This window comes from Macaca nemestrina, chromosome 6, assembly GCF_043159975.1.
Source record: "Macaca nemestrina isolate mMacNem1 chromosome 6, mMacNem.hap1, whole genome shotgun sequence".
NCBI lineage: Eukaryota > Metazoa > Chordata > Mammalia > Primates > Cercopithecidae > Macaca > Macaca nemestrina.
This window is the reverse complement of record NC_092130.1, coordinates 173,232,023-173,258,582: the sequence shown is the minus strand read 5'-3', so window position 1 is coordinate 173,258,582 and position 26,560 is coordinate 173,232,023. Positions and strand designations below refer to the sequence as shown.

At 41.7% G+C, this 26,560-nt stretch overlaps 1 protein-coding gene and 1 long non-coding RNA gene across 13 annotated transcripts in view; one reads left to right on the top strand and one right to left on the bottom strand.

The window, feature by feature from the left end:
* The window catches only part of LOC105489480 (uncharacterized), a 169,868-nt gene that overhangs the window by 80,720 nt on the left and 62,588 nt on the right, over window positions 1-26,560 (top strand). For 5 of the 12 annotated variants that reach the window (XM_071099109.1, XM_011754308.2, XM_011754307.2 and 2 more), the window contains exons 1-2: window positions 13,281-14,523; window positions 19,221-19,403. The exons of 4 other annotated variants lie outside the window; for them this stretch is intronic. In XM_071099109.1, coding sequence (XP_070955210.1) covers window positions 14,026-14,523; window positions 19,221-19,325 — 603 coding nt within the window. In that variant the 5' untranslated portion in view covers window positions 13,281-14,025 and the 3' untranslated portion in view covers window positions 19,326-19,403. Of the gene's footprint in view, window positions 1-4,903; window positions 4,999-9,814; window positions 12,479-13,280; window positions 14,524-19,220; window positions 19,404-26,560 lie in introns of those variants that run through there. 3 more of the 12 variants (XR_011625142.1, XR_011625140.1, XR_011625149.1) reach the window with 3 other exon arrangements.
* LOC139363922 (uncharacterized) lies at window positions 6,371-14,274 on the bottom strand. The gene is made up of 3 exons (XR_011625151.1): window positions 14,137-14,274; window positions 7,006-7,124; window positions 6,371-6,591 (listed from the first exon to the last, which is right to left on the bottom strand). It is a non-coding gene; the product is annotated as an uncharacterized lncRNA (long non-coding RNA).

The following is a 26,560-nucleotide window of genomic DNA, read 5'->3' as shown; positions in this document are numbered from 1 at the left end:
ATCCGCAGGCAGCCAATTGCATTGCGAGGCAACTCTAATTTTTGTCAACATCTCCCTTATATTGAGAAAAAATTCACCTCCCCAAAGTTTCAAGTAACTGTCCTGCATATAAATGAGAATCATTTCATGTTAGGATTTGCTAGAAACTTGGATTCAGGTAAAATATGTCTTAGGTGCCTGCTCCTGGGGCTAACGTGCTGGCTGCCTTCAACTTCTTGTCTTACATTCCACTTTTCTTCAGTTGGCAAAGGTGGCTCAGCTGTCTCAGCTGTAGTTGGTCTCATTGGAACATTCTCCAGTGTGGCCTTGTCTCTGAACCTAAGAGCAGAATGTGGGATTCTGACTATGGTTCTGTGTGGTGCTGAGTGGACTGGAGTGGAAGGTGATTGTCACCTACCTGAGGTGGACTTTGAGCTTCCACTGAGGCCGCATCTACCCATGGCCCACCTGGGAGGTGGGCCAGAGTGTACCATAAATAACTGCAGGCTTTGGATTCTGCTGATAATTACATATAGTTCAGAATACAATTTAATATTATAAAACAACATTGGCAAACTATGGTCTGCAGGCCAAATCTGTTTTTGTAGATAGTTTTATTGCAATGCAGCCACACCTATGTTACATATAGTCTGTAGCTGCTTTTCTGCTGCAGCAGCAGAGTTGAACAATTGCAGCAGGGATGGCATGACCTGCAAATACTAAATGTTATCAGGCCCTTTACCAAAACAACTGCCAAATCCTTGTTATAGCATGTCATGTCTATGCTTTTTGTCCCCAAAATATTTGGTGATTTTATTATCTCCCTCCAAAATTGTAGTTGGATAGAATCATAAAATCAGAGAGACCTGAGAGAGCTATGGTAATTCCAGCACTTTGGGAGTCTGAGTTGGGCAGATCATTTGAGGTCAGGAGTTCAAGACCAGCCTGACCAACATGGTGAAACCCTGTCTCTACTAAAAATACAAAAAAATTAGCTGGGCGTGGTGGCACATACCCATAGTCCCAGCTACTGGGGAGACTGAGGAAAGAGAATTGCTTGAACCCAGGAAGTTTCAGTGAGCTGAGATCATGCCATTGCACTCCAGCCTGGGCGACAGAGCAAGACTCTGTCTCAAAAAACAAAACAAAACAAAACGAAAAACACAAGGCTTTGAAATCTTTTTTAGATGTGCATTTATTTAAATGAATTATTACTCTGTCAAAGTTAAACTTATTTTGTAGTTTGGAGCAGGCTGAAATAAGTCACCTCTTCCTTCCAAGGGAGGCCTTCAAATCTGTGGTTGCTATGAGGCTTTCCTTTAGTTTCCTCTGTGGGTGGACCGTCTGCTGGTATAAAGCAATCCTTTGAAAGGAGCCTTCTGGGCCCCTCCTGGTACCCTGGCTTCCTCTCTCTCTCATCAAGGGTTCTCAGTTGCATGGTAGAGGTGTTCCCCGGGTACCTTCTAATTTCAGCTTTCTAGCTTTGGCTCATTGGCACAGACCTCAGTGGGTTTCTCATTTTGTACTTTACTTTGGGTTTATTAGAAACACCAAGTTTAAAGTTAAGACAAGCTCTATCAAGGTAGCTTATTGAACTCTAATAAGTAACCTGGTTTTCTAAACCTGAGTGTATCTTTTTTCATAATATTTTTATTGCTGTAATGAAGTTGTGACCTATGAATGCTATACACATCAGCTCTCTCTCAAAAAGAGAAAGTAGAGAGAATAAAATTGATTCAAAAATGTTTTTATCTCTGTCTTTCTCTCTCACTAACTGATTTCTACCTTCAGAGCTGCAGATCTTGGGGGTTTGTCTGGCTCTCCAGAGGCACGCAGATGCTGGGGTGATCCACACAATATCACTTACGACCTGTGATACTTTAAGCTTTGCTTCACACTACAGCATTTCATAAAAGATGTGTATTACAGCTTAAATTGCAGTCAATTTTAGATTAAATGAAGTAGGGTGTTTTGGTGGTGAACAGATAATTCTAAGAAATAATCACATTTAAATTTATTTCTGCTCTGGGAAATATTCAGTGAATTGGAAAAAACCATGATGCAATAAATTTTAAAATAGATCTTGCTATGAGGGTATTCTGATACTTCTGGCAACATACACATTTCTCCCCTGTATGATAATTGCAAATTCATATTAACACTTGGACTCAGTCCCTTTACAGCTGTGAGAACACAAGCCTTGCAGGATTGGCTGCTTAAACATCAAACTGTTTTTCAAAATGAAAGCCAAAGAGAAGATTCATAAAAATGAATTGCAGTAAGAGTAAACCCATAAGGAGATAGTAAATATTTTTAAAAATCACTATGCCTTAGTGAAGAGAACTTGTGAGGACATTAAGCTGGTCTCACTGACTGCCTCCCTTCCCTAGCTGTGGTTACTCAGTGGTCGGGAGCCTATATAGAGTTGAAGTCATTATTTGTTTACCCTTTGGCTGTGCAGATGATTGTTTGCCCCTCAGAGGCAGAAACCATGTAATCCGGTACTATGATTTTTCATGTACCCTATCTCCCCAACACTCTTCTGGAGAAATGATCTAGTAATCTAGTAATAACAACCTAACAACTAGATTAGTAAATGTCTCCTGAATGGAAAAGAAAAAAAAAAATGATAGGTAACTGATGACCTTAGGTAACTGATGACCTTAGCAGAGATGATTTCAAAAGACGGATGGGAATTACCGAACTTGCAGTTTGAGGCTGGGTGCAGTGGCTTATACCTGTAATCCCAGCTACTTGGGATGCTGAGATGAGAGGATCACTTTGAGTCCAGGAGTTCAAGGCTGCAGTGCACCATGATTGTGCCACTGCACTCCAGCCTGGGAAACGGGGAGATTCTGTATAAAAAGAAAAACGAAAAAGACAAAGAAGGAGAAAGAAAGAAAGAAAGAAAGAAGAAAGAAAGAGAGAGAGAAAGAAAGAAAGAAAGAAAGAAAGAAAGAAAGAAAGAAGAAAGAAAGAAAGAAAGGAAGGAAGGAAGGAAGGAAGGAAGGAAGGAAGGAAGGAAGGAAGGAAGGAGGGAGGGAGGGAGGGAAAGAAGGGAAAGGAAAGGAAAGGAAGAAAGGAAAAAGGAAGGAAGGAAGGAGAAGGGAAGGGAAGGAAGGAAGGAAGGAAGGAAAGAGGAAGGAAGGAAAGGGAAGGGAAAGGGAAGGGAAGGAAAGAAGGAAGGAAGGAAAGAAGGAAGGAAGGAAGAAAAGGGAAGGGAAAGGAAAGGAAGGAAAGGAAAGGAAAGGAAGGAAAGGAAAGGAAGGAAGAAAGAAGAAGGAAGGAATAAGGGAAAGGAAGTAAGGAAAGAAGGAAGGAAAGGAAAGGAAGGAAGAAAGAAGAAGGAAGGAATAAGGGAAAGGAAGTAAGGAAAGAAGGAAGGAAAGGAAAGAAGGAAGGAGAAGAGAAGGGAAGGGAAGGAAGGAAGGAGAAGGGAAGGAAGAAAAGGAAGGAAGGAAGAGATGAAGAAGGGATAAGAAGTAAGGAAAGAAGGAAGGAAAGGAAGGATGGAAAGGGAAGAAGGAAAGAAGGAGAAGGGAAGGGAAGGAACGAAGGTAGGAAGGAAGGAGAAGAGAAGGGAAAGGAGAGAAGGAAAGAAGGAAGTAAAGGAAGGAAGGGGAAGGGAAGGGAAGAGAAAGAAGGAGAAGGGAAGGGAAGTAAGGAAGGGAAGGAAGGAAGGAAGGAAAGGAAGGGAAAGGAGAAGGGAAGGGACGGAAGGAAGAAAGGAAGGAAGGAGAAGGGAAGGGAAGGGAAAGAAGGAAGGAAAGGAAGGAAGGAAGAGAAGGAAGGAAAGGAAAGAAGGAAGGAAAAAAGGAAGGAAGGAAGGAAGGGAGGACGGAGAAGGGAAAGAAGGAAAGGAAAGAAAGAAAAAGAAAGGTGATTTGCAGTTTGGTCAATGAATGGAAGGGAAGAGATATTAGATACTCCATATGGTGACTGTAGAAATCTGGAAAGTTGACAGGAATGAAGGGGAGAAATAGGTCAACTGTATAAGAAGGAGAAGGAAGGATACAGCTGAGGAAATCATTATTTTTAAGACGGTGAGAAATCGAGTACGTTTTTATGCTCATGGGAGGGGCCATGGAAAGGGAGAAACAGCTCACACAGCTTTCAAAACTTGAGGTTACAAGGTAAGATAAATGGGGTCAAAGGTGCTAGGTGAGGGAAGATCACTTATCATGAGAAGAGATGTTAATATTCTCTATGATGGGAAGACGTTGATGAATTACTGAGGTTCAGGATTTCTGCAAACTCCACTAGCTGCCTGTGGACATCGGTGCAGAGGCCTCAGGGAGACAGAACTGGCAAGTCCAGCAAATGCATGTTTCACTTATTATTTTCAATGTAGGCCCAAACGGTCAATGTTGGAACACGACCTGATGAACTGGTCTGGTGCAAGTGTAAGATGCACCATTTTGGTACCAAATAGGACAGGAAGGCCAAAGCACCCAGAATGAAAGCCTCTGTCTCCTGCTTCCTTTCACCTAGGTGCTCCTCTCCTTGAGGCACTCCATTGCTTCCCTTTACCTCCATAGTTTGTGGAGAGATAGGATGTGGAAACACCAAAGGAAAAGCGCCTTGGGAGACACTGCATCCTTCTCCTTGCACAACTTGTCTAAGTCATGCATTTCTTTCCTCTCGCCTTCTGCGAGTGGTGCTGACAGTCCTTCCAAAAGGAAGAAATCTTCCCAGGTATTGGCTGTGTCCTAAATAGCTGAGAACTGAAACTCTCTAAGTGAAAGGCTTAGTAGACATTAATCAAACCAAAAAAGAGAGAAATTATGATATACAGAGAGAAGGATTTAAAAATAGTGTATCAAAGAAGAGAAATCTATGAGGAAGAAATTCTAAAAGAAACAGTTCTCAAAGGAATTCACCAAGTGGATTCTGCAAGTTTTTTTTTTTTTTTTTTTTTTGACAGAGTCTCACTCTATGTGCAAGTTTTAATCTTCACACTGAGATGTCTACCAATTGCACCATGATGGACCAACAGTGACCCTGACAGAATAAGACTGTGTGAGTCTTATTCTGGCCATTCCATATAGAGGAGTGAGTGAACCTCTGAATAAACCAGGGGTAGGGTAATGACAAAAATTATAAATAGATTACCTGCAGATGGGAAAAGCAGTGATTGGAACATGGAAATATTGATTGGGAACAGCAGAGAGTCACTAAAGTACAGTCGCATACTTACATCCCATTCATTCATTCATTCATTCATTCATTCATTCATTCAATGCTGAGTGGATTTGGATAAATGTTTACTCAAGACATACCCTGTGCCTCTCTCCCCTGTGCCTGGCAGTGAAAATGCTCATGAAATGATTCCTTCTGGGCCCTTGAGGAGTGTCCAGTCTAGTGAGAGGGATGGCTGAAAAGTAAGTTATAGCATAGTGTCACATGCAAAATGATGGCTTGAGTAAAAGTACTTATTCCAGCACCAGGAGGTGAATAAATGCTTTCCTGAAAAAGTCACTCTAATCTGGGAATTGATGATACTCAGTTAGGTAAAGCAAAAACAAAAACAAAGTGGTAAAAGTGTACCAGGTCAGAGGAGGAGGACAGGGTGCAGAGGAGAGGACACCAAGGCCCAGAGGAAGGCCAGAAACTGACCCCTCCTGAAGACAAGCATGGCTGGAGCCCAGGATTCCAGGCGGTGACTGCATTTGATGAAATTGAAGAGTTATGCAAGGCTTAGATTTTGACTGGCAGCAGACAGAAATCTTTAAATTGATTTGCATTTTTGGAAGAATCCCTCGGGATTAGCTGGGGTAGAGATTGGAAGAAGTGGACCAGTGACCAGAGACTATCCAGGGGGACAGGTAAGAGGGGCTGGCCCATGGTTGCATCCCGTAAGGCGGATAAAGGCAGCACATTTGTTCATAATAAGAAAGTGGACTTGACAAGAGGGTCTTTTTTTTCCGACGGGAGGGGTTGTGAAATCTGGCTATAGACTAGTTTTACTTGCTTGTATTTGATTGAAAGGGCTCCATTATCCTTGCCTAGGAATTTTGATTTCTGTTAGCATCCGCACAGACAGGCAGAGTGGAGGGGCCGTGTGGCGGCAACCATAGGCTGACAGATGTTTACGCATGAGTAGCTATCAGTGAAACAAGATGACTACATTTGGTGCAAGATTAAAACTTGCATAGGCACTGCGTGATAATTTCTATATTGGCTTCAATTTCTTAAGCATCTGCTAGATATTTTACATATTTAATTGTGCTCCCCCTCTGTGTATAAGAAAAGGGAATCTTGTGGGAATCAGGCAAGGTTCTCAGCCAACGTTGTAAGTCGTGGGTGAGAGTCAACATCAGGGGCGTCTAACCCTAATGCCTGTATGTTAGGGGGGAAAAGAAAGCCTTGGGCCCACCTCGATTCTCCCACTGGGAAGGGAGCTCCTGTGTGAGTGCTGCTTTCTTCAGCCTCCTCACCGGAGCCTGAGCTGGATCTCTGGAAGAAGGAGCTGGTGGGCTTGCTCAGCCTTGTCCCTGTCCTCTTTGGGGGCATCTGCTGCCCAGCGTGTCTGCCCTACAGGTCGTCATCAGGAACGAGGGTGATGCTCCAAGGGGGCATCTGCCCATTTACTTCTCTATTGATGCAGAGTCCCTGGAGGGGGAATGGGTGGATTGTAGGGGAACCCTTCCGAGACCCAACCCCTGGGTGGGATAGTCTGTGTTACACATATACTGGTTTGTGTGTTCCCGTTCCTGTAAGTGACTCAGGTACCAAAGGTCCGCCCTCCTCCTGCCCTGGATGACGTCACTCACCATGACCGCAGCCCGCTGATGTCAGGCCCTTGGGTGAACAACCACGAGCATCCTCTGAGAGGTGGGGATGCTGAGACCCAGGCCCTGATGCCAGTTCCGGCGCCAACACCAAGGGCATCAGCCTCCATCACAATGGAGATTTCTCTCCATTGTGCCTGAATCCTTTGACTTCCTTTCAAAATATTATAGGCACCTTGTACAACAGTTTTATTGTTGGTATTGGAAATGCTATGAAACCAAGATATCAACGTACCGTGTTTGTTCAGAGCAGGTTTTCTCATATTTAATATTTCCTCCTGTCATTTTCTTTTTGTGATTCCTTTTCGTATAACCTTTAGTGCTGCACTTTTGTCAGTTTTTGCCTTCACTAATCTGTGCGTGAGAAGAAATTAAATTCATTTTAAGCCCTGAATTTATCTTAAATTAGAAAGATTTCGTAGCAAATGAGAAAAAGCAGCATTTTATTTTGAACAAAAATTGCAAACAGTTGTGAAAAAAGAATGTACTAAGGCAAAAAGGAAAAGATAAAAGCAGCTTAACCAGTGCTGGTAATATTGACCTTAATTCCAGTGCTTTGCCTCCAACTCAGACTGTGATGAGGAGAACTTTCCTATTTCTGGTGTCAGCTTTGGCAGTTAATTAAACAAACTAAAACCTCTCAGGCTTTTAAGGATTTTGTGTTTTAAAAAAATATTTTCACCATGTGCTAAGAAAAGCCAAAGCCATCCTATGGAGTTGGATGTGTGTGTTGGGGGCTTTTTTGCTCTTCAGTGATTGATTTAAATGAAGATTTTTGAATTGTTGAGCTTAGCATCTGGCCCTGATATTGAACCATCTATCTTGTGTGGATCAGAATTTGCTTCTTAGACAACAATCCAGTTTGCAAGAATCATCTACAGTGAATGATTTGGTTCTAGCCCACTATGGTTTATGCTCTTAAAAAATACCGTGGCTCACTATAAAGAAATAAAATTGAAACAACAATAATTTTAGTTTTCCCATATTAGTTTAAAATGGAGGTGGTGTCTAGGGGTGAGAAAGGTATTTAATTTCTTAAAAGCCCTAAGGTAGTCTATTATATTATAGAGGAGGATGTACAGGAGAAAGAGTCAGATCTGTTTCTCACACATTAAGCAGTTACACTTTTCCCCTAATAAAAATGTCTGACATTTTTCCTTGTGACATAGATAAATACGTGATGATTTTACGAAGACATTTACATCACAGAGAAGCACAAAAAAGAAACAAATCACTTGAAATATCAGTATTCAGTACACAGAAAAATTTAATGATCTTTCTTTCAGATATTTATGTATACATGTATGGACGTGTATATATCTAAATATACTATTTATAAAATGCACATCAAATATTTAATGTATAGAATACATACATATATAAGAAATAAATGTGTATGGGTTAAGAAACAGAGAACATCTAAATAAATGGACACAAAATGGGACATGTATCTTTCTCAATGTATTTAAAAAACAATTCAACATTAACTAATTTTCAGCAATTTAAACTCAAAATTCTATCCTATCTTTACAAATGGAAGACACTTTTACTGGAACAAGAGTTTAAATATTTTGTATTATTTGAAATTACTACCTACAATTACTCTATTTTAAAATTTCTTTTAGAGCAGTCGGAGGATCTCAGCCTTGTCTTGTTCCCTTTCCACTAAGCAATCTTTTCTTCTTAGCTAAAAAATGCAACAGCAAATTTAAGAGCAGCAATTTTTTCCTCAGAGGCATTGTTCTTTTCTGAGTGCAGGCAACACATGATATCCTCCTAAAATCCTCAAATGCACCTTCCTGTTTCAGCATATAGAGAGACAATATTCTGTTTTCCAAAATAATATAAAGCCAGTGAATACATAAATAAACTAAAACGGCTGTGCAACATTACAGGTAACGTAAGAAGTACTTTTATTTTTATTTTGACTTAAATAAATGTTGTTCTGTTTAGTGGCGGTCTAATTTATTATTCATTGATGGGTAATTAGCTTGCTTGTTTTCCAACTTCCTGTCTCCTGGCTTCATGTTGTTGATAAATCTGAACTGAATTTTCCTTTGTTTTCTTTTCTAGCCCTTGTGCTTTAAATCTCCAGACATTCCAGAAACAAAATCTTTTGGATCTTTCAGGCACTGTACTAAAAACACTTTAGTTCATCTATATTCTATGAGTCCTGAATGGACCATTTTGTAAGTTCAACTTTTTATTGATTGGTTTTAACATTTATTAAAAACCAACAACTGCTTTCTTTTCAATGAATAACAAATCAAAACCAGCTTAAACTGAGATGCTTATTCTCAGCTGCATTGAAAAAGATGCATTTCTCCCTGGATTCAAGGCATGATCATTACAAAGCAATACAGAAATTTGATAATCTGAATATACGTGACCTAATAATGAAAAACACACTGATTATCAATGTGGAATCTCTGTTTTGTCTTCTTTCCCTCATAATGCTTTGTAGCATATGCCTAATGCTACAGAATGTTTGGGTGCTTTTCTGAGGCTGAAGGAAAACTAGGACATGCTTGTGGGTGTTTGTATAGAAACATTAAGAGAGGCCTTCTACAGATGACTAAGATAATTTTCCAGAGGTGTCACAAATATCTGGAATGTCACTCCCCTTGTCCCCTGACACACACATTCTTCAATTAAGAGGTTTTAGACATCTTGGGTCTCTATTTAAGTCACTAGGAAAAGCTCAAGGCAAGAGTCTCTCTGCAGATGCCGCTCATTTTAGAAACGAAAATATCTTGGCCACTGTACATGTTAGAAATGACTGTAAAATGCTTTTCACAGTACTACCAGATATTTTCTCTTTGGTTCTGTCTTTAATCTTAAAACTGGAGAGTTCACAAAAGTGAAAATCCATGAAGAAACAAATCATAGACAGTTCTTCCAATTTTCACAGTCATTGCAATGTCTTTTTTGAGAAGTGAAGAACAGGTATTATTTTAATTTTTTAGAAAGGAAAAGGTCACAGTGAGGTCACAGTTTAGGAGTGACAAATTTCCCTGTCTCAGCTTTGTCTCTTCTCCTTGTAGGTTTTCTCCCTACAGAACAGCAGCAGCAGCAGCCACTGTAGAGTGCCACAGAATGGAACAAGGCACTTGTAGGTAGAAGATAAAATCGCCTCCACCCCTGCTTGCCTGGGGCCTTAACTGAGCATCATTGTTGGAAGAACTCAACCAACTTTAACGTGATACCACTGGCAGCTCTTCCTTGGGTCTGAAGAATCTGTGGCAAACAAGCTTCCTAAAATGAATTTATCTCCTCAGTGCTCAGGGTTAAAGCAAGTTTTCCCAAAAAATTAATGAGTATTTCCATAAGGGATGAAAATATAAAGACTTGAATCACACTTCAAGACAAAAGCCTGAAGACGGAGCTTTGAGTCCTGACTCCTTGCCTGAAGTTCTTGTCTGTGGAATGTTCTAATAGTTGCATCCGTCTTCCTCTTCTGTATGGTTGCTTGCTCCCTAAGTGAACACGTTTACCTCTTCTACAGAAAGTCCTGGATTGAAAGAAGCTGTTTTGGGGGACTCGAGCTGTCACCACTTGTTTCTTCAGAGATATTTGGCAGAAGGGGTGGCTGTCTAGCCCTGTCCTCCCCCTGCTCCTCAGCAAAACCTTCTGGGAGTCGCTTTCCCCAGGGAAGGAGGAGGAATGTTCTTCCCACGAGGGTGGCAAATGGCAGCCGAGACCCCTGGTTAGAGCTTCCAACAAGCTCTCAGTGCCCAGCTCTGGGGGATTTCTTCAGGGCAAAACAGAAACAGCTAATTCAGAAATCTCCGTGCCTTTATGCTGATTTTGTTACTTAAGTTGCTTTAATAGGTGTGTGAAAGCAGAATCTAAAATTAGCAAATTGGCTTTTCTAAATCATTTCATTTTCTTTCAAACATAACTTAAAATTGTTCTTTTCTTTCTTTCTCTTTCTTTCTTTCTCTTTCTTTCTTTCTCTCTCTCTCTCTCTTTTTTTTTTACCTGAAGTGCTACATTGTATGTTCTGAAAGTATAAAGGACTGAAAAGACAGACTGAAAAATAAAGTAAGAAGAAGATTGTACAATATTTCTAGCTGGCTTTTTTCCCATTGATAAGGGAACCCATGCAGTCAAGCTGAGAGCTGCCACCAAGATCAAGGCCCTGCAGGGCACGGATGAGCAGGATCACTGGGAGCACTGTGTTTACAGGGATTTCATTTTTCATTTTGAAGGGTTACCATGTCAATTTCCCACGTTTCTGGGGTCAGAGTGAGGCTTCACAGCAAGACACACATCCATGGACTGGGCGAAATTCCAGGGTCCATTATTTCCCAGGAAAAGTGTGTAAGAGGCTCTCTCTCTATCCCTCTTCTTACTTCTGCATCCCCCAGAACACACATACACAGTCACAGTCACACATGCTTTCATCAAACATGGCCTCACTCTCACAAAACACTCACAAAGGTACATTGACAGTCTCACAGGATCACAAACATGCACTAGAAATCTGACACAAACATACACACATCCAATCTCTCTCTGTGACACACACACATACACACACACACACACACACACACTCTCTCTCTCTCTCTGCTCTGCTGAGTCATCAGCCTTGAGTCTCAGCCTCAGCACATGTGGGGCCTGCCCTGTTGGACGCTGTTGAACACAGAGGGAAGCTGAGGTTGCACTGTCTACCTCCTCATTACCATAATGATTGCATTCAGCACAGGAGCACAGGAACACATATCCTTCATTAGCACAGGAGCACTAAAGGTTGGAGAGGACGTGCATCAGCACTACACGCACAGCTTCTCACATCGGGCACTTGAGATGTGTATTTGCTGGGACACTTGGGAATGAAATGGCTTGTGCAATTTAGTCTTGTGTCAGTCTTCTTCTGCTTTAAGTTTCAAGCGATCCTGCTCTTGCAGTAAATATTGAGTACAATGTAGAAAACAGCTTTTCTTCAAGGACCTCTGAAAGCCATGTGAGCAGCATTCTTTGATAAACATTCTCATCCCAGCTGATGGAGGGAAAAGCCAGGAACAGGGTCCCAGGCAGGCCAAAGGGGTTCCCAACTGGGAATGAGGAGCCATCCCTTCAGGACTCTGCTGTGCCTCCACAACAGGCAAAGGAGGTGCGGTCCAAGCCTTTCCCCCACCTCACCTGCCCTTCCCGGCTGGAGTAAATGGGGTGACAGCTCTGCTCAAGCCTCAGCCTCCAGGACTCTCCATCATGCCAGCTACCTCAGGCGAATTAAGCACAGCAAATGCTGCTCTGTTCGGGGCTCCTCCCTGTTTATTGCAAGATGGTGGTTCTCAAACCTGACCTTCTGGGACACTTACAGTTAACCTTGACTTTTGAATCTCTCCATGATGATCTGATAACAGTCGAGTGTGGATTTCTTGGTGAAGTGAGGTCTCTCCCTCCACTTTTGCCCATGGATTGAGTGATGGTCACCCCTCATTGACTCTGTGCGGAGAGTGGTGCCTCCTACAGCAGAACAAGCAGGAAACAGGCCAGCAGAGAGCAGCTTACAAGCCAGAGGGGCAGCAGAGGCAGCGCAGGGCAGAGCTGGGCGGTGAGGAAACTGAGCATCAGCTGCTGGAGCAGCTGCCATGAGGGAGCTGGCTGGGTTCATCTCAGGATGCTGTGCTGCTGGGGCTGACCATTGGTGGGAGGTCCGATGCTCACCGGGAAGTAACGTGCCCTCTGCACGAACCGTGTGGGAGCTGGCGTCCTTTGTTTCAACAAACAGAACCGCATTTCCAACTCAAAAACCCAAGTGTGAAATTTGTAGACACGGTGTATCAGAGGGAAGAATTTGAGAAGATTAACTAAACTTCTGGAACCTCAACTGCTCTCACTTGTGCACCTCCCGCCTCGATGCGATGAGGAAATGTGATACTGCGCATATCGATGGTGGGAAAAATGTTGGCTGTCATTCAGAGCGTTTGTCAGACGTTTATTAAAGTCTCGTTTCAGGTTTGGAGGGTACTATTTAGAAGTCTTAATTTCTGAATTGGGTCCTATAATTATCTCAGGGTTTAATAACCCGTCAAAAGTGTAGCAGAGAAGGGAAAAAGAGTATAATTTTGCCTGCTCATATGAGGAACTATTTCTTGATTTCCCTTGGCGCCCTGAGCAGAAGGAGCTGTGTGAAGAGATACTTTGGCTCCAAGTACCCAGCTGTTGTAAGTGGTTTCGGGTGTGGACTCTTTTATGGCCATGGTCCTAGATGTTTCAAATTGTGAGGTGGCAGGCAGAGGTCACATTTTTCTGATAAATTTTGAACTTAGTTACCTTCATTATATCAACATTATGAAAAGCGATTGTGTGTCTGTTTCTTTATTGTGGTGGAGGCTGCCCTAGAGCCGCAGCAACATCCTGAGATCTCTGCTACCCCAGCTTCCCGCACATTCCAGGCTTACAGACATATGGAATAAGTGAAGGATGAACAGGTGAAATCAGCAACATTCAGCCCAATCCTGATCAACTGGTTTCTCATCTGAAAGTCACAAAGGTCAGACAGAGATCTGCTGGTCTCAACCCTGTTTTGTTTTTAGGAGGATGAAATCCCAGTGGATGGAGTTACTAGCCAAGGCCATCACTTTACCGAGTGTCTAGAAACCGCATCTGGAGGGCCCTAGGCAAGTGCTGTGTCCCCCTACCACCCACTACATTGTTCTGTGAGTCCTGGCAACCTTCAAAAATATACCTCATTATTATGAGACAAAGGGCCTTGGTTCTAAAGCAATCAGAAGCAGTGAGTTTGTGTGTTCTGATCACCTCTCCCTGGCTCTGTGAACAGTTCCTGTTCTTACAGCACGAGTGCCCTGCTAACCTGAGATCTTCTCCTGGGGCTGCTGGGCCTGAGCGGGAGGTGGGGTTTCGTGCTAATGTGCCATCCCAGTCAGGTGCTTGATGCTGGATGCTCTGGCTAAGGAATGAGGGTGTTTGGACCCTGAAGGGAAGTTGGGACCCCAGTACATCCTTCCCTGGAGGTGACACAAAGTGTCCTCTTCACTCAGCACAAAGAGGACTTCTGTAAAAAGAGAAATGAGCACCAGGAGCCACAACTACCCGCCCTGCCTTCGCGGCTTTCCTTTGTCTTTCAGGTGGAGATGCGCTGACCTGCCCTGATACCTATTGTTGTTTGTTAAATTACTCCAAGATAGTTGTAGTCAACGGCAAACACCCATTTATAAGCACAAATCATGTCAGGTTTTCAGGACCAGCACAAACAATGAAGTAAACCGCACCCTCCTTGAATATGTGGCCAGTGTGTGAGGATTTCATGAACCCGTCCTGCATTTCCAGATCCACCCTGAGGCCTCTCCCTGGACACAGTCCTGTGGATCAGCCTGTACTCAGTCGATTTTACCTTCTGTGTCTGTTTGTCACAGTCCTCTTGTCCTACTGCTTATCACTGCACGTTCCCAGCTCCAGCAAGTGGCCTACGCTTTTCCCTCCACAGCCACAGGCCAGACACCCGAGCCCCCCGGTGGCAGGTGGCCCTTCCATGGCTGAGGTCACACACACAGCCTCGCACGCGGCCCTTCTCGGGGCCTCGGGCACCTTCAGCTCTCCTCCAGGGATTGCACTTGTTCCTGCTGCCCACAGAGGTTTCCTTCCTGTGATAACACTCGGAGGGGGCGCTTTTCTTTTCTGGTTTCAACCATCACAGAGCTGCTTTGTATCCACCGGCAGCTGGCGGCTTCCTTCTACAGGAGATGAACTGATTTGTCTGGCGGCCAAGTTAAACAAGGAGGTACTTTGAGACCATTTTTTTGGTATCTGTCTTTTTCTCTCGACATTCAGCTTCGTAGTTGTGAGACTCTGAATACTCGTGGGGTTTAACACAAGGCCTCGGGGGTTTTGAGGATTCCAAAGTGATCCCGTATCCAGTTATGACCACAGAACAAGGTCACAGGGAGAACAGACCACTCATTGTGACATTTTGCAATGGGCAGCATCCGTTACCATGTCCCCAGTGGATGCCTTTCTTATCTGTAATGAAGGCAAAGTCACACTTCTGGTTTCCAAATAAATAAGCTGACAGCTTCTTTTATCGCTGTGATTCTTTAAGGCTCTCATTGACTGAGCATAAGCTTGGCCACACTTTTTCTTGTGATAACACAATCGTTCCTGTTATTTCCCCCTACTGTTAATTTTAATCTATGGTACCAGAGAAATACTTGCATCATTTAGCCGTTTGCGGGGGTACAGTCGATAATTGTGTTTTCTTTAGAAGAAATAGCAATCTCAGTGCCTGTGTTTCCCCCTTTCTCCTCAATCCAATATTAACATGTATTACAGAAACTAGATGAGTTCCCTCTTTAAATTACACTGACATTCAGTTACTATGTGGCATCCCCTCGGTGGGGGTCAGCCAGGTTCTCCCTCATCACTGCTCCTGTCTGCTGTGTCACAAACCTCCCTCTCGTTAAAAGGACTAGGACTCAAATCCCCACACCCCTTACACATCCTCACTGTGGTAGCTTTCTTCTTGTCCACCACCCTTTACTCTGTGAATGCTAGCCTCCTGGTAGCTAGTTGTCCAAACGGCCTGGTGAACTGAGCCTCCTGCCCTTGGGCAGTCCCCTCCCACACTGGGTGGCATTGCCTGAGTGGTCAAGAGAATGCGCTGGAAATGACACAAGGCAACTTCTTGGATGTAGCTTGTACCTCCAACCCCACACACAGGTTCCTTGTGAAGCTTGAGGTGTAAGTTCTACCCTGAGGAGAAGGAGGGCACAGATTCTGAAAAAGGGCCTTTTAAAAGGAAGGACTGGTTTTCCCTGGTGCATGCTATATTACACTCTCTGACATGATGAAGGAGCTGGGCTTGAGACCATTTAGGTATAGAAATATAATGTTGCACATTTTCTTTCTTGTATGCCTGGGGTTGTGGCCACTACAATAAATACTATTTACTTTACAAAATTTTGAATTTTTCAGCTTACGTGACTATTTTCGATTCTGCAGAAATCCACTAACATAGTTAGAGCTTAATATCAGGTTTTCTGAATCAAAGTTTAATGCATCTGTTTATAGGAGCATTTATAAATTACCTGTTTTTAAAAAATCTGTTTATAGGAGCACCTCCCAAGAGGGCAAATGAGAGGTATATCTTGGCCCTTTGTGCTCTCAGATTATTTTTTCAAAGCCTGCCTTGAGAATGCTGAGGAAGACCTTGACATTTAGCTGTTCCATATTATCCCATTGTTGTTCTGGACACTTATTTGCTAATAATATTGGAGAGATCAGTGCTGTGGTTTCTGCTACGAACACTTAGAATATGATATCATCCTCAAAGTTAAAAAAATAAATATTTGTGCTTTGTTTTACTTTTCACTGGCTTTCACTCAGGGTCATCAAGCAGCTGCAGTTCTTTCTCCTAGATGGGTTTATCCAGGAAGAGACAGTCCTGGAGGGAAGCAGGATGGACAGAGGAGCTGGTGGGTGCTGGACAGAGTGCACGTCTTAGGGCATTGGACAAGGTTGACACCAGCCTTCGGCTTCAAGCCCACCTCTGCCTCCCACAGTGGACTCCAGTGATGAACACATACCCTAGAAAGAAATTACTCAGAATATTCACATTGAAGAGTGAGAGGAATGAGAAACACTGAAACATGAAATCCACTGCAGCCCAGATTATTTTTTTAAATGTAAATTCAGGACAAATAAGTGAAGAAAAACATAGGTATATATTATCCCTTTTCAAGATAGTGAGGCCACTCATTGGGCATTAAACAGCCCTAAATATGGGTTAAATCCTTTAGTCCATTTGAAAGTTTCTTTTTAAACCTGGGCAGCCTAAAAACCAGTAGCTCTATGATTTCTAGGTAACTGGTCTACTGTCTACTGAAAAATGGAGGGAAATATGCTATTATGTAATTACACAGTAAAAATAGTGAACCCTTCACTATTCTAGAAGAATAGGGCCCATTACATCTTTCATGGCATACTCTTTGGTTTATTGCTTCCTTGTGTACGTCTCTGACTTGTCCTCTTGTTTCTGTCCTCATTGCTTTGGTATCTGATGTCCATCCTTTCTCACTTAAAGGAGTGTCAGAGGTATTAGGGTAGAATTGACTCTCATTCCCTCTGTATTAGTCCATTTTCATGCCACTATGAAGAAATGTCTGAGACTGGGTAATTTATAAAGAAAAAGAGGTTGAATGGACTCACAGTTCCACATGGCTGGGGAGGCCTCACAATCATGGCAAAAGGTGAAGGAGAAGCAAAAAGCACATCTTACATGGCAGCAGGCAAGAGAGTGTCTGCAGGGGAACTGTCCTTTATAAAACTATCAGATTTCATGAGACTTATTCACTGTCACGAGAACAGCATGGGAAAGACCGGCTCCCATGATTCAATTACCTCCCACTGGGTTCTTCCCACCACACATAGGAATTATGGGAGCTACAATTCAAGATGAAATTTGGGTGGGGACACAGCCAAACCATATCACCCCCTTAATCTCATTTTCCTTGATTGTATCTTCCACTCAAGGTCAAACTGATGTTTTCTAAACTCATATCTGACCTTGAAATATCCACTTAAAAATATTCAGGTGATGCCTCAGAAATACAGAAAATGCACACATTTTGTAAACGTGGCTTCAGGCCCCATTGCTGCAGGACTCACCCTGACCTCGATTGACTCCCTCCATTCTCTTCTCCAACTCTGATTCCTCATGCTCCATCCACAGGAGGGTCTTTTCCTCAAAATGCTGAGCATGTTCCAGCCTCTGAGCTTGCTCTCTGCTGTTCCTCCTTTCTAGAAACTCTTTATCCCCTTTTCTATGTCCTGCTTAAGCACAAACACTATCTTCTTGCAAAGCCTTAAAGCTCCAGCTTTTTTGGGTAAAGTCAGTCTCCTATTCCCAGGCTGTGTAGACAAAAACCTAGGTTAGTCTGTAGGCAGAAGACCATCATGTTAGTTCCTCAAGGCCTAAAGTGAACATAACCTACCCAGGGAGCCCTTCTAACTACTAGACGTAGACATCTACTCCATAATATTCTCTAAAAACCTCTGTTTAAGCACATTTAATGACCTCCTGTGACTAGGTCTGTCTCCCAGACACTGCCAATGGACTCTTGAAAGCAAGGAACACGTCCTATTCTATAATATCACCTGCCACAAATAGGTGCTGAATAGATGTGTGTTGAGCTGTTTTTTTTAAATTTCAATAACTCTCCACCATCAGACAGTTATTCTGTACCTGCTTGCTATAGGGCAATGCTATCGTATCATTGTAGTATAACATTTAACCAGGTCATAGTCATGGGAGGCTTTGCCAAGCTGGAGAATTTGCTTTCTTGGAAGCACCTCACATGGCTAACAGGCAGCCTTAGTTCCTCTCCACTGAGGACCTGCCACAGAACTATTTGAGTGGCCTCATATCACGGATGTTAATTGCTTCTAGACTAAGCAATTAAAAAGCCCAAGGCAGAAGCTATAGTGCCTTTTATGATGTAGCCTCAAAAGTTATGTACTTTCCTGTTCACAGAATTCTCCACACAGGATAGCCCTGATTCTATGTGTGAGGGAAATACACAGGACATAAATCCTAGGAAGTAGCAATTATTGGAGGCCATCTGGGGGCTGGTTGTCACATCACACCCTTTGCCTCCCCGCCCCCCCCAGGAATGTTGTTCCTCTATCTGCAAAATACACTCATCACCCTCGAAGTTCCCCAAAGTCTCAACCCTTTATAGTATCAGCTTAAAATCCTAAATCTCATCATCTGCCTCCAGTTCAGGTGTGGATGAGGCTCTCCAGGTGTCCCCTGGGTAAAGTCCTTGAGTATAGCACTTCTCCGTCTGCAGACCTTGAGACTATCCTCTCTTCCCTCCCCCACCACTTACCTGACATACAATGGTAGAGAAAGTACAGAGTAACTGCTATGGACCCTCATTCAAAAATGGATAAAATGGTAAGCATACATAACTCACTGTTAAATAATAATTCTGAAATCTAACAAGCTCATTGAGGGACACAGTCAGAATTTAAATACTGAGAACTAGCTCCTGAAACTAGACTTTTAATTACTACCCCATGGCTTTACATGGCTTTGTAAATTTTTATTGGAGTCCCAAACTTTGAAAATTCTTTGCAATTATTTGTTACTATTGCCTTTTCTTTTAATACCACTGTCACTGACATATTTTATGGAAGCTCCATTTTCAGACACAGGCTTCATATTTACCACTGTTGCATTTTAATTGGCCGGAAAGACTGTTTCAGACAATATTCAGCAGAAACCTCCAGTGAGCCATGAGAATTGACTATAAGCTAACTTAAAAAGAATTTTGAGAACATTAGTGTCACCTCCTGATCAACCCCAGACAATGGCTATAGAGCAAGAAGAGGGTTCTCAATATAACCGCAGGAGCTATGTCATATCATATGCATTACGTTGCTTAAAAATTTGCTTGTTTTTGCGTGTCTTCTCTTCAGAATTCCTTGCACAACCTTAGTGAAGATAGTTGTTATGAAAAATCTGGAGGAAGAGACGTTAGACTTGTTCAGAGTGACTGTATTAGACAGACATATGAACGCTGATCAGAAGTCAACATGCTGGATTTCATGCGGCAAGTTCCCAGCAGAATTCTCTAGGGATGGAATACATTATCTAAAAAGGTAGTTATTATCTGTTCACTAGGTTTAAGCGTAAACTGGATAAGAATTTGGTTTGGATTGACTGATTAATTAAGCAAATATTTACTAAGTGCTTTACACATGCCAGAAACTATTGAGTGCTGGGGATTTAGCAATAAACCAAACTGACTGAAATCTATTGTGGGGAATAAATTTTAGTGGAGAAAAAAAAAATTCTAATTAGAAGATACTAAACATAAAAAATAATATTATCTATATGTATCATGTTATATATGTAACCTATATATTTGACATATGTACCATATATGATACATTATATGTATATATTATACATATATAATGCATATATAATATATAAAAATACATAATCATATATATTACGTATTTCCTGGTAAATGTAATAGAAAGAACGTGACATAAGCGTGACAGAGTATGATAAAAGCAGGAGTCACTCTTTCATATTGTGTGGAGAAGACCTCACTCAAAGAGTGGCCACTGAGCACCTTCATGCATCAAATCATACAGACATAGTTGTGTCCTGGCAGTAGACAGGGCAAGTATGAAACCTGTAAGGGAGGAGAGTGCTTGCTGTTTCCAACAAGAGCAAGGAGGTTAGTGCGCCTGGGGAAACGCAAGCCCAGGGCAGGAGGATGGTACCTAACAGCTGTAAGGAACAGAAAGCCATGAAGGCCATTACGGTGACTTTGTTTTTGACTTTAAGCAAGATGTGAAGACTTGGAAGGTATTGGGAAGAAGTGTGTGATGATCTGACTTACTCGTAAGGAGGATGACGTCAGCTGCTGTGTCAAGAGCAGCACTCAAGGAACAAATGTAGCAGAAGACCAGTTCCTATACTACTGCCATGATCCACAAGAAAGCAAGAGTAGGGGCTTGGAGAAGGTGCTGGGGGTGGAGTTGTTGGATTTATTCACCATCTAGGACCAAAAGCATTTGCTGAAGGGTTGCAAGTAAGTGTGAGAGAGAGCAGACAAGGATTACTCCAGGGTTTTTGGTTCAACTGATTAAAAATAGGCTTGTCTTTTACTGAAATAGGAGAGAATTCTGGAGTAATTATTTGTGTGTGTGTGTGTGTGTGTGTGTGTGTGTGTGTATGTTAGGGGGATCAGGGTTTCTGCTTTGAACATGTTATGTTTTTCAGATGCCTGTTATACCTATCAGTACAGATACTCAGAAGATAGTGAGATTTACAATTGGGTGTTCCATGGAGAGACCCAGGCTTGAGATACATTTCTTGGTCATCAGATTGTAGATAGTAGTTAAAGGCTTGGGTGCGAATGAGATCCCCAATGTGTGAGTGTAGAAAGAAAAGTAAGAGGCTCCAGGGCAGCCCTCAGGGATTTGAAGAATTAGAGGCTGAGATGAGAAGGAACTGGAAATGAAGAGTTTTTCCATTAAGATATAACAAAAGAAATGCAGGTTGACGGGTATCCTGGAAGACAAGGGAAAATGCATTTTGGGGAAAGAATGAATAATAATTAAATAAAGTATAATTAAATAAAAGTAAGTTTCGTGTTATACTACTGAATTTAGCAACAGGGAGCCCAATGGTGATCTTGGAAAGAGCAGGTTTGGTGAAGAACAGGTGGCATCAAAAACTTGACTTTGGTGGGATCAGGAAGGTTGGAGGCAGAGGAATGATCTGGTACCTAGGGAGGAATGTGGAGCCAGGAGACAGTTATATATTTTTAAATATGCATGAAATCAGAGATTGTTGATATTCTAATGGAGGTGATCCATATATAGAGGAACATTGATGAAGCAGGAGAGAAAGGAGGGAAGTGCTGGAACAATGTCCATGGTTAGGAAAGAGGAAATGGGCTGCAGCTTACTTGCAAGAGGATTTGCCTTGGGACAGTCCATCTGTGGTTCCAGGAGAGAAGGCAGAGAAGCCAGCATATGGGGCGCAGTTGCACATGGGTGGGAAGATGAAGCTTTGTGGAAGACCTCTTCAGATTGCTTTTCTTTTCTCAGTGAAAGGAAAGCAGGTCTTCCACTGAGAGCCAGGATACAGGGAGGAAGAGCGATTCAAGAAAAGAGAGAAGGGTGTAAGTAGGCAAATGGAAGAAAGAAATGTACAAGGATTACCAGGCAGCATGACAAGTCACTGGATGTTAGAAGTTATGACTTCAAAATGAGAACAGTCAGCTTGTTTTGTTTGTTTTTGCCCAGCCACATTCAGCCACACTGGTGCAGAGTTGTGTTTTTCAGTTCCTGTTGTGGTTGCTGTTTTTCTTTTGAGGAAGCATGTATAGAGAGACCTGGAAGGTGGATGAAAACCTTGATTAAAGTGAAAAATCCCAGATTTTAAGATGAATAACAGAGGATCAGAGGGCATGAGACAGCGGTTGTTAGACAGTGAAGAGATGGGAGGAGAACTAGACTTGAGGTCCTTGTAAGGAAAAGGATTTCTGGAGTGGGGCTAGAGAGGGAATATGGTAGAAATCTGGGAGGGTAGATGTTAGAGATAGCCTTCCCAAAGTTGTAATTAGGAAGGTATTGCAGCAGTTGGTAAAAAGATCAAGATTTTGACCATCCAAGTGAGTGTTGAGTTAGTGTGGAGCAGAAGATGGTTGGAGAAGAGAACAAAGAATTGACTGAAATATCAGTTTATATGGAAAAGTTCATCTTTCTAGATATTGAAGAGTGATGGCAGGGGTGGTGTTGGGGAGAGAAAGTATGAGTTGTTTTGAGCCAAGAGTTAATTGTCAAATAGTAAAGGGCTAGCACCCGGGGGTTGGTAGAAGGCAATAACAGAATGGGTATCATGCAGTGTATTCTGATATCTGATATTCAAAGTTAAGGAGGCCCAGGATGGAGGGAGGGGCTTGATTTGGAAGCAGTAAAGAGCAACATAGAACAGGAAGACACTCATGTGTTGATACAGAGGTGTCTAAAGAGATCTTATCTAGGGCTGTCCCTCCTTTGAAATCAATTGATGATGTTTGAGAAGAGGGTTTTAGCATTCAATATATCACTCTTTAGAATATATAGCCTATAAAGTAAGCTACTCATTCAAACGTGTGGATATGTGTATATGCACACACATGAGAATGAATAGTGTAAATTCACTTTTTTCTAGTTAAGAGTTTTTTTATTTGTACACAGAATTTGTATTTAATCCCATTGTGTAGGCTTCTTCTATATTTACTGTGAAATCTCTACAGTAAATGCTCAATTAATCTGCCAATTGGTTAATATAAGCAGAACTTAAAATCGAGTGGAAAACTTAATGCTATATAGTATCATGAAACAATTGAAGTTAAATATGATTTTGAGAGAATTAACAGGATTTTACATCTGGAATGGAGTAATAAATTTGCAGCACTTTCTAATTTAAAAAAAACTTTCTAATTTTTAGAGCTTTGTGAAAACAGAATGAACTATCTTATGTGACCAGGAGTTTTTGTTTTTGTTTTCCAACTGACATGAAATAACCACTGCATTAAGGACACTAGAAAGAGAATCCAGGCAAGACAAGAACGTGAATAATTAGTTGTTCATACAAGAATTGAAGCAAGGTCAGTTTCTCCAAAGGTCTTTGGCCTTTGATTCATCACAGGCATATTTTCAGAAGTCCACGTGATTCCCACCCTCTATCTCTAGGTGTCCGTGTTATCTCCTTAGAAGCAGAGAAGCCTCTGACGTAAAGAGCTCAGGTCTTTCTGGATCGTTGAGGGTCATTTGTGGTACTTCTCTCATCCCACATGCTGTTTAGACCATTTGCACATGCTATTTAGACTATTTTTGGTGTGTAACTAGGCTAAGAACAAGGCCATTCAATCAAAAATACTTTCCTGAAGGGATATTGTCTTTGTGTGCGTTCTGGTGTTAGAGGGGGATTTTAAAATTTCTTTATTTTCTGAAGAGTTCAGGGACTGTTGAACCTAACAGACAATACCAGGAACCTCATTTTTGTGCTATTCATTTATAGACTTGTTGCAAGTTGATGTGCAGCAGAGAGTAGCAACTCTGACAATAAAAGGGTGAAAGAGTCTCTTTTTATTAAAGCTGAGATTCAGAAGACATTTATAGAAAATTCAGTGTCTTTTGAAAATGTGGCATAGTGGATAATGACTATTTCTTTTTGCTTTACAATGTATATAGAAAACTAGAAATTAAAAAAAAAAGAGTTTTAGGAGAGAAAAGGTACTAAGAATATCGAGTAAGAAAACACACAATAAGTCTGGTCTATTCTGCTGACCTTTTCTGGTCAGTTTTCACATAATTTCTCCACTTGGATTCTGGAGAAAGTTATTTGTACAGTGATGTCATGGGTCATGATTGTAGGAGGAAGTGCAGCAACTGGGCACTGGACATTGTCGATTTCAGTTGGAACACTGCTAAGTTCGGACCCAAAACATTGTTTCTTTCCTTGTTTCCTATTCTGTGAAATGAGGATGTTAGTTTAGATATATGTGAATCAATAAAATATAATGTGAGCCACACTTTAAGTATTTGGTTGTCACATTAAAAGAATTAAAAGGATATAGGCTCTATTAATTTTAATAATATATTTTATTTAGCTCAATATATCCAAGACATTATCATTTCAACATGTAACCAATATAAGAGTAAGTATTTCCTGGCTAACACGGTGAAACCCCGTCTCTACTGAAAATACAAAAAATTAGCCGGGCTCAGTGGTGGGCGCCTATAGTCCCAGCTACTTGGGAGGCTGAGGCAGGAGAATGGCATGAACTGGGAGGCGGAGCTTGCAGTGAGCAGAGATCCAGTCTCTGCACTCCAGCCTGGGCGACAGAGTGAGACTCTGACTCAAAAAAAAGGAAAGTAGCCAGATTTACATCTCAGGGTATGAGGGTTTTGTCACTTTTGTCACTTCTTCCTGAGGCTCTGGACTTGTTCCCAGCTATTAGTAAAATGACTTGCTCCACATCTGCCAGAGTCCCAGGGGGCCATGTGGATCACATGTGAATGCTTTTTCCTTGTTCAGCCCCTGAGTCTCTTCATGAAGAGGTAAGTTATGAGAACAGAACTCCTTGAAAACCACCCTCTCCTAATTTCAATGTTAGTCTCGCCATTGAAATTGAAGTTGTAGCTCCTGATGCCTCCCCTACTCATTGTCCTTTGGCAAAAATTAAACAGCACTGACCAGTGAAAACATTTATTAATTTTAACCTTATAATTTGAGGGTTAATAGCTTCAGTCTTGCTGGACCTGCATTCCCCCATGAAGCCTGATTTTCAGTTAACCAGAAAGTCTTTTCATTAGAACGGTGATATTCCCTGAATGGCCACAGGCTACCGTGGTAGTTGACTGTGTTGGCACTGGAAGTGACACAGTATTCTTTTGGGCTGCCTTTTCTTTTAATTGAGTATGTACTACTCCTACGTCATGAAGTTGTTCTGGTGTCACGTAGGGGTTGACTTCGGGGTAAGATTGGGTTCAAGGCTTTGGTTCCCTTAGGTTCCACAGGGAATTAGGCCAGCGCTTGGTATGGGTTTCCTGGGAGGTCTGGCTATGATTCAGCTCTCTGTAAATGGACACAGAAAGTAGAAGATTGACTGGCCACACCTCATTAATTTATCCAAAACTGGAGATGACAGACTGTGAATGGAGGTGAGAGGAGGTGAGTTCAAAAGGAAAAAGAAAAAAAAAAGAAAGGAAGAACCAAGCAGAAAAACAATATTTATTAAAGCTGTAATAAATATGGCACAAATATTTATTAACATTTATGAATATTCAAAGATTAATATGTATAAAATGTTGAGAAAATGAGCCTACAAAGGCTTAAAAGATCACAAAGTCTAAAATCTCTTTTAATTCCAAATCTTCTATTGTAAACTTTCTACCTCCTGCTTTCATTTCTGCTGAAGGCCTCGCCCAGAATAGACACTGGAAAGAGGTTGTGGCTCCTCCAAACATCTTTCCCCTCATTCTTCCACCCAGCCCAGCATGCAGGCTTTACATCACATGGGGCCGTATTTATTTTCTTAATTTGGATGATATCCTGTAATTCACCTAGAGTTTTGTGAACATCTATGGACACTACAGGTCTTGCTATGTCTTGTTGACCCAGTATCTGGCACAGGCTCATCTTAGGAACCCAAAAAAGAAATTTGCTGATTATGGACCAGATGAACAGTTACAAGAAGGGCTGTTACCTGAGGAAGTTTCAGAAGTCTGAGAAAGGTTTCCAGGCTTCAGCCATCCTATCAATTCTGTGTAAGAAACTGAATTGACAGCATATGTTTTTATCTTTCAAAAAATTTTATTTTGTTTTATGTTTGTATTAGTCCATTTTTACACTGCTATAAAGAACTTCCCAAGACTGGGTAGTTGATAAAGGAAAGAGGTTTAATGGACTCACCATTCCATATGGCTGGGAAGGTCCCAGGAAACTTACTATCATGGGGGAAAGTGAGAGAGAAGCAAAGACTTCTTATATGGCGGCAGGTGAGAGACCGCTTACGAGGGAAGAGGGAGGATCCCCTTATAAAACCCCTTATGAAAACTCACTCACTATTACAAGAACAGCATGGAGGAAACTGCTCCCATGATCCAATCACCTCCCACCAGGTCCTGCCATCAACACATGGGGATTACAAAAATTAGTAGCATTTCTATACGCCAATAACATTCAAGTTGAGAGCCAAAACAAGAACACAATCCCATTTACAACAGCCACAATTCAGGATTACAATTAAATATGAGATTCAGATGGGGACACAGAGTCAAACCATATCAGTGTTTTAAAGAAAGCATAATACTACGCAATTAAAAAGAATGCAAAATTTCAAAAATAATATTAACTTTTAAGTAAAAGTGCATTTTAACTATAATTACATTGGGTTTAATTTTAAATGTTGCTAAATAGAAAGGAAATTGTTTAAAGCCAAAATGATCTTTCCAGTAAGCCCCAGGTGATTTATTTTTGGGGTGTGCATGTATCTTACTTGGTGCGGAATATTGCAGATTACTTGCTCTGTTTCAAACGATAATCTCTGAAGACATTCCTATCATGAGCCTAAACAGATCATTTTGTGTAATAATATATGGTTTCCTGTAGAAGGCTAGTTTTTGTTACTGTTGTTGTTTTGGTTTTTTTTTTTGAGATGGAGTCTTGCTCTGTCGCCAGGCTGGAGTGCAGTGGTGCGATCTCGGCTCACTGCAACCTCCACCTCCCAGGTTCAAGCACT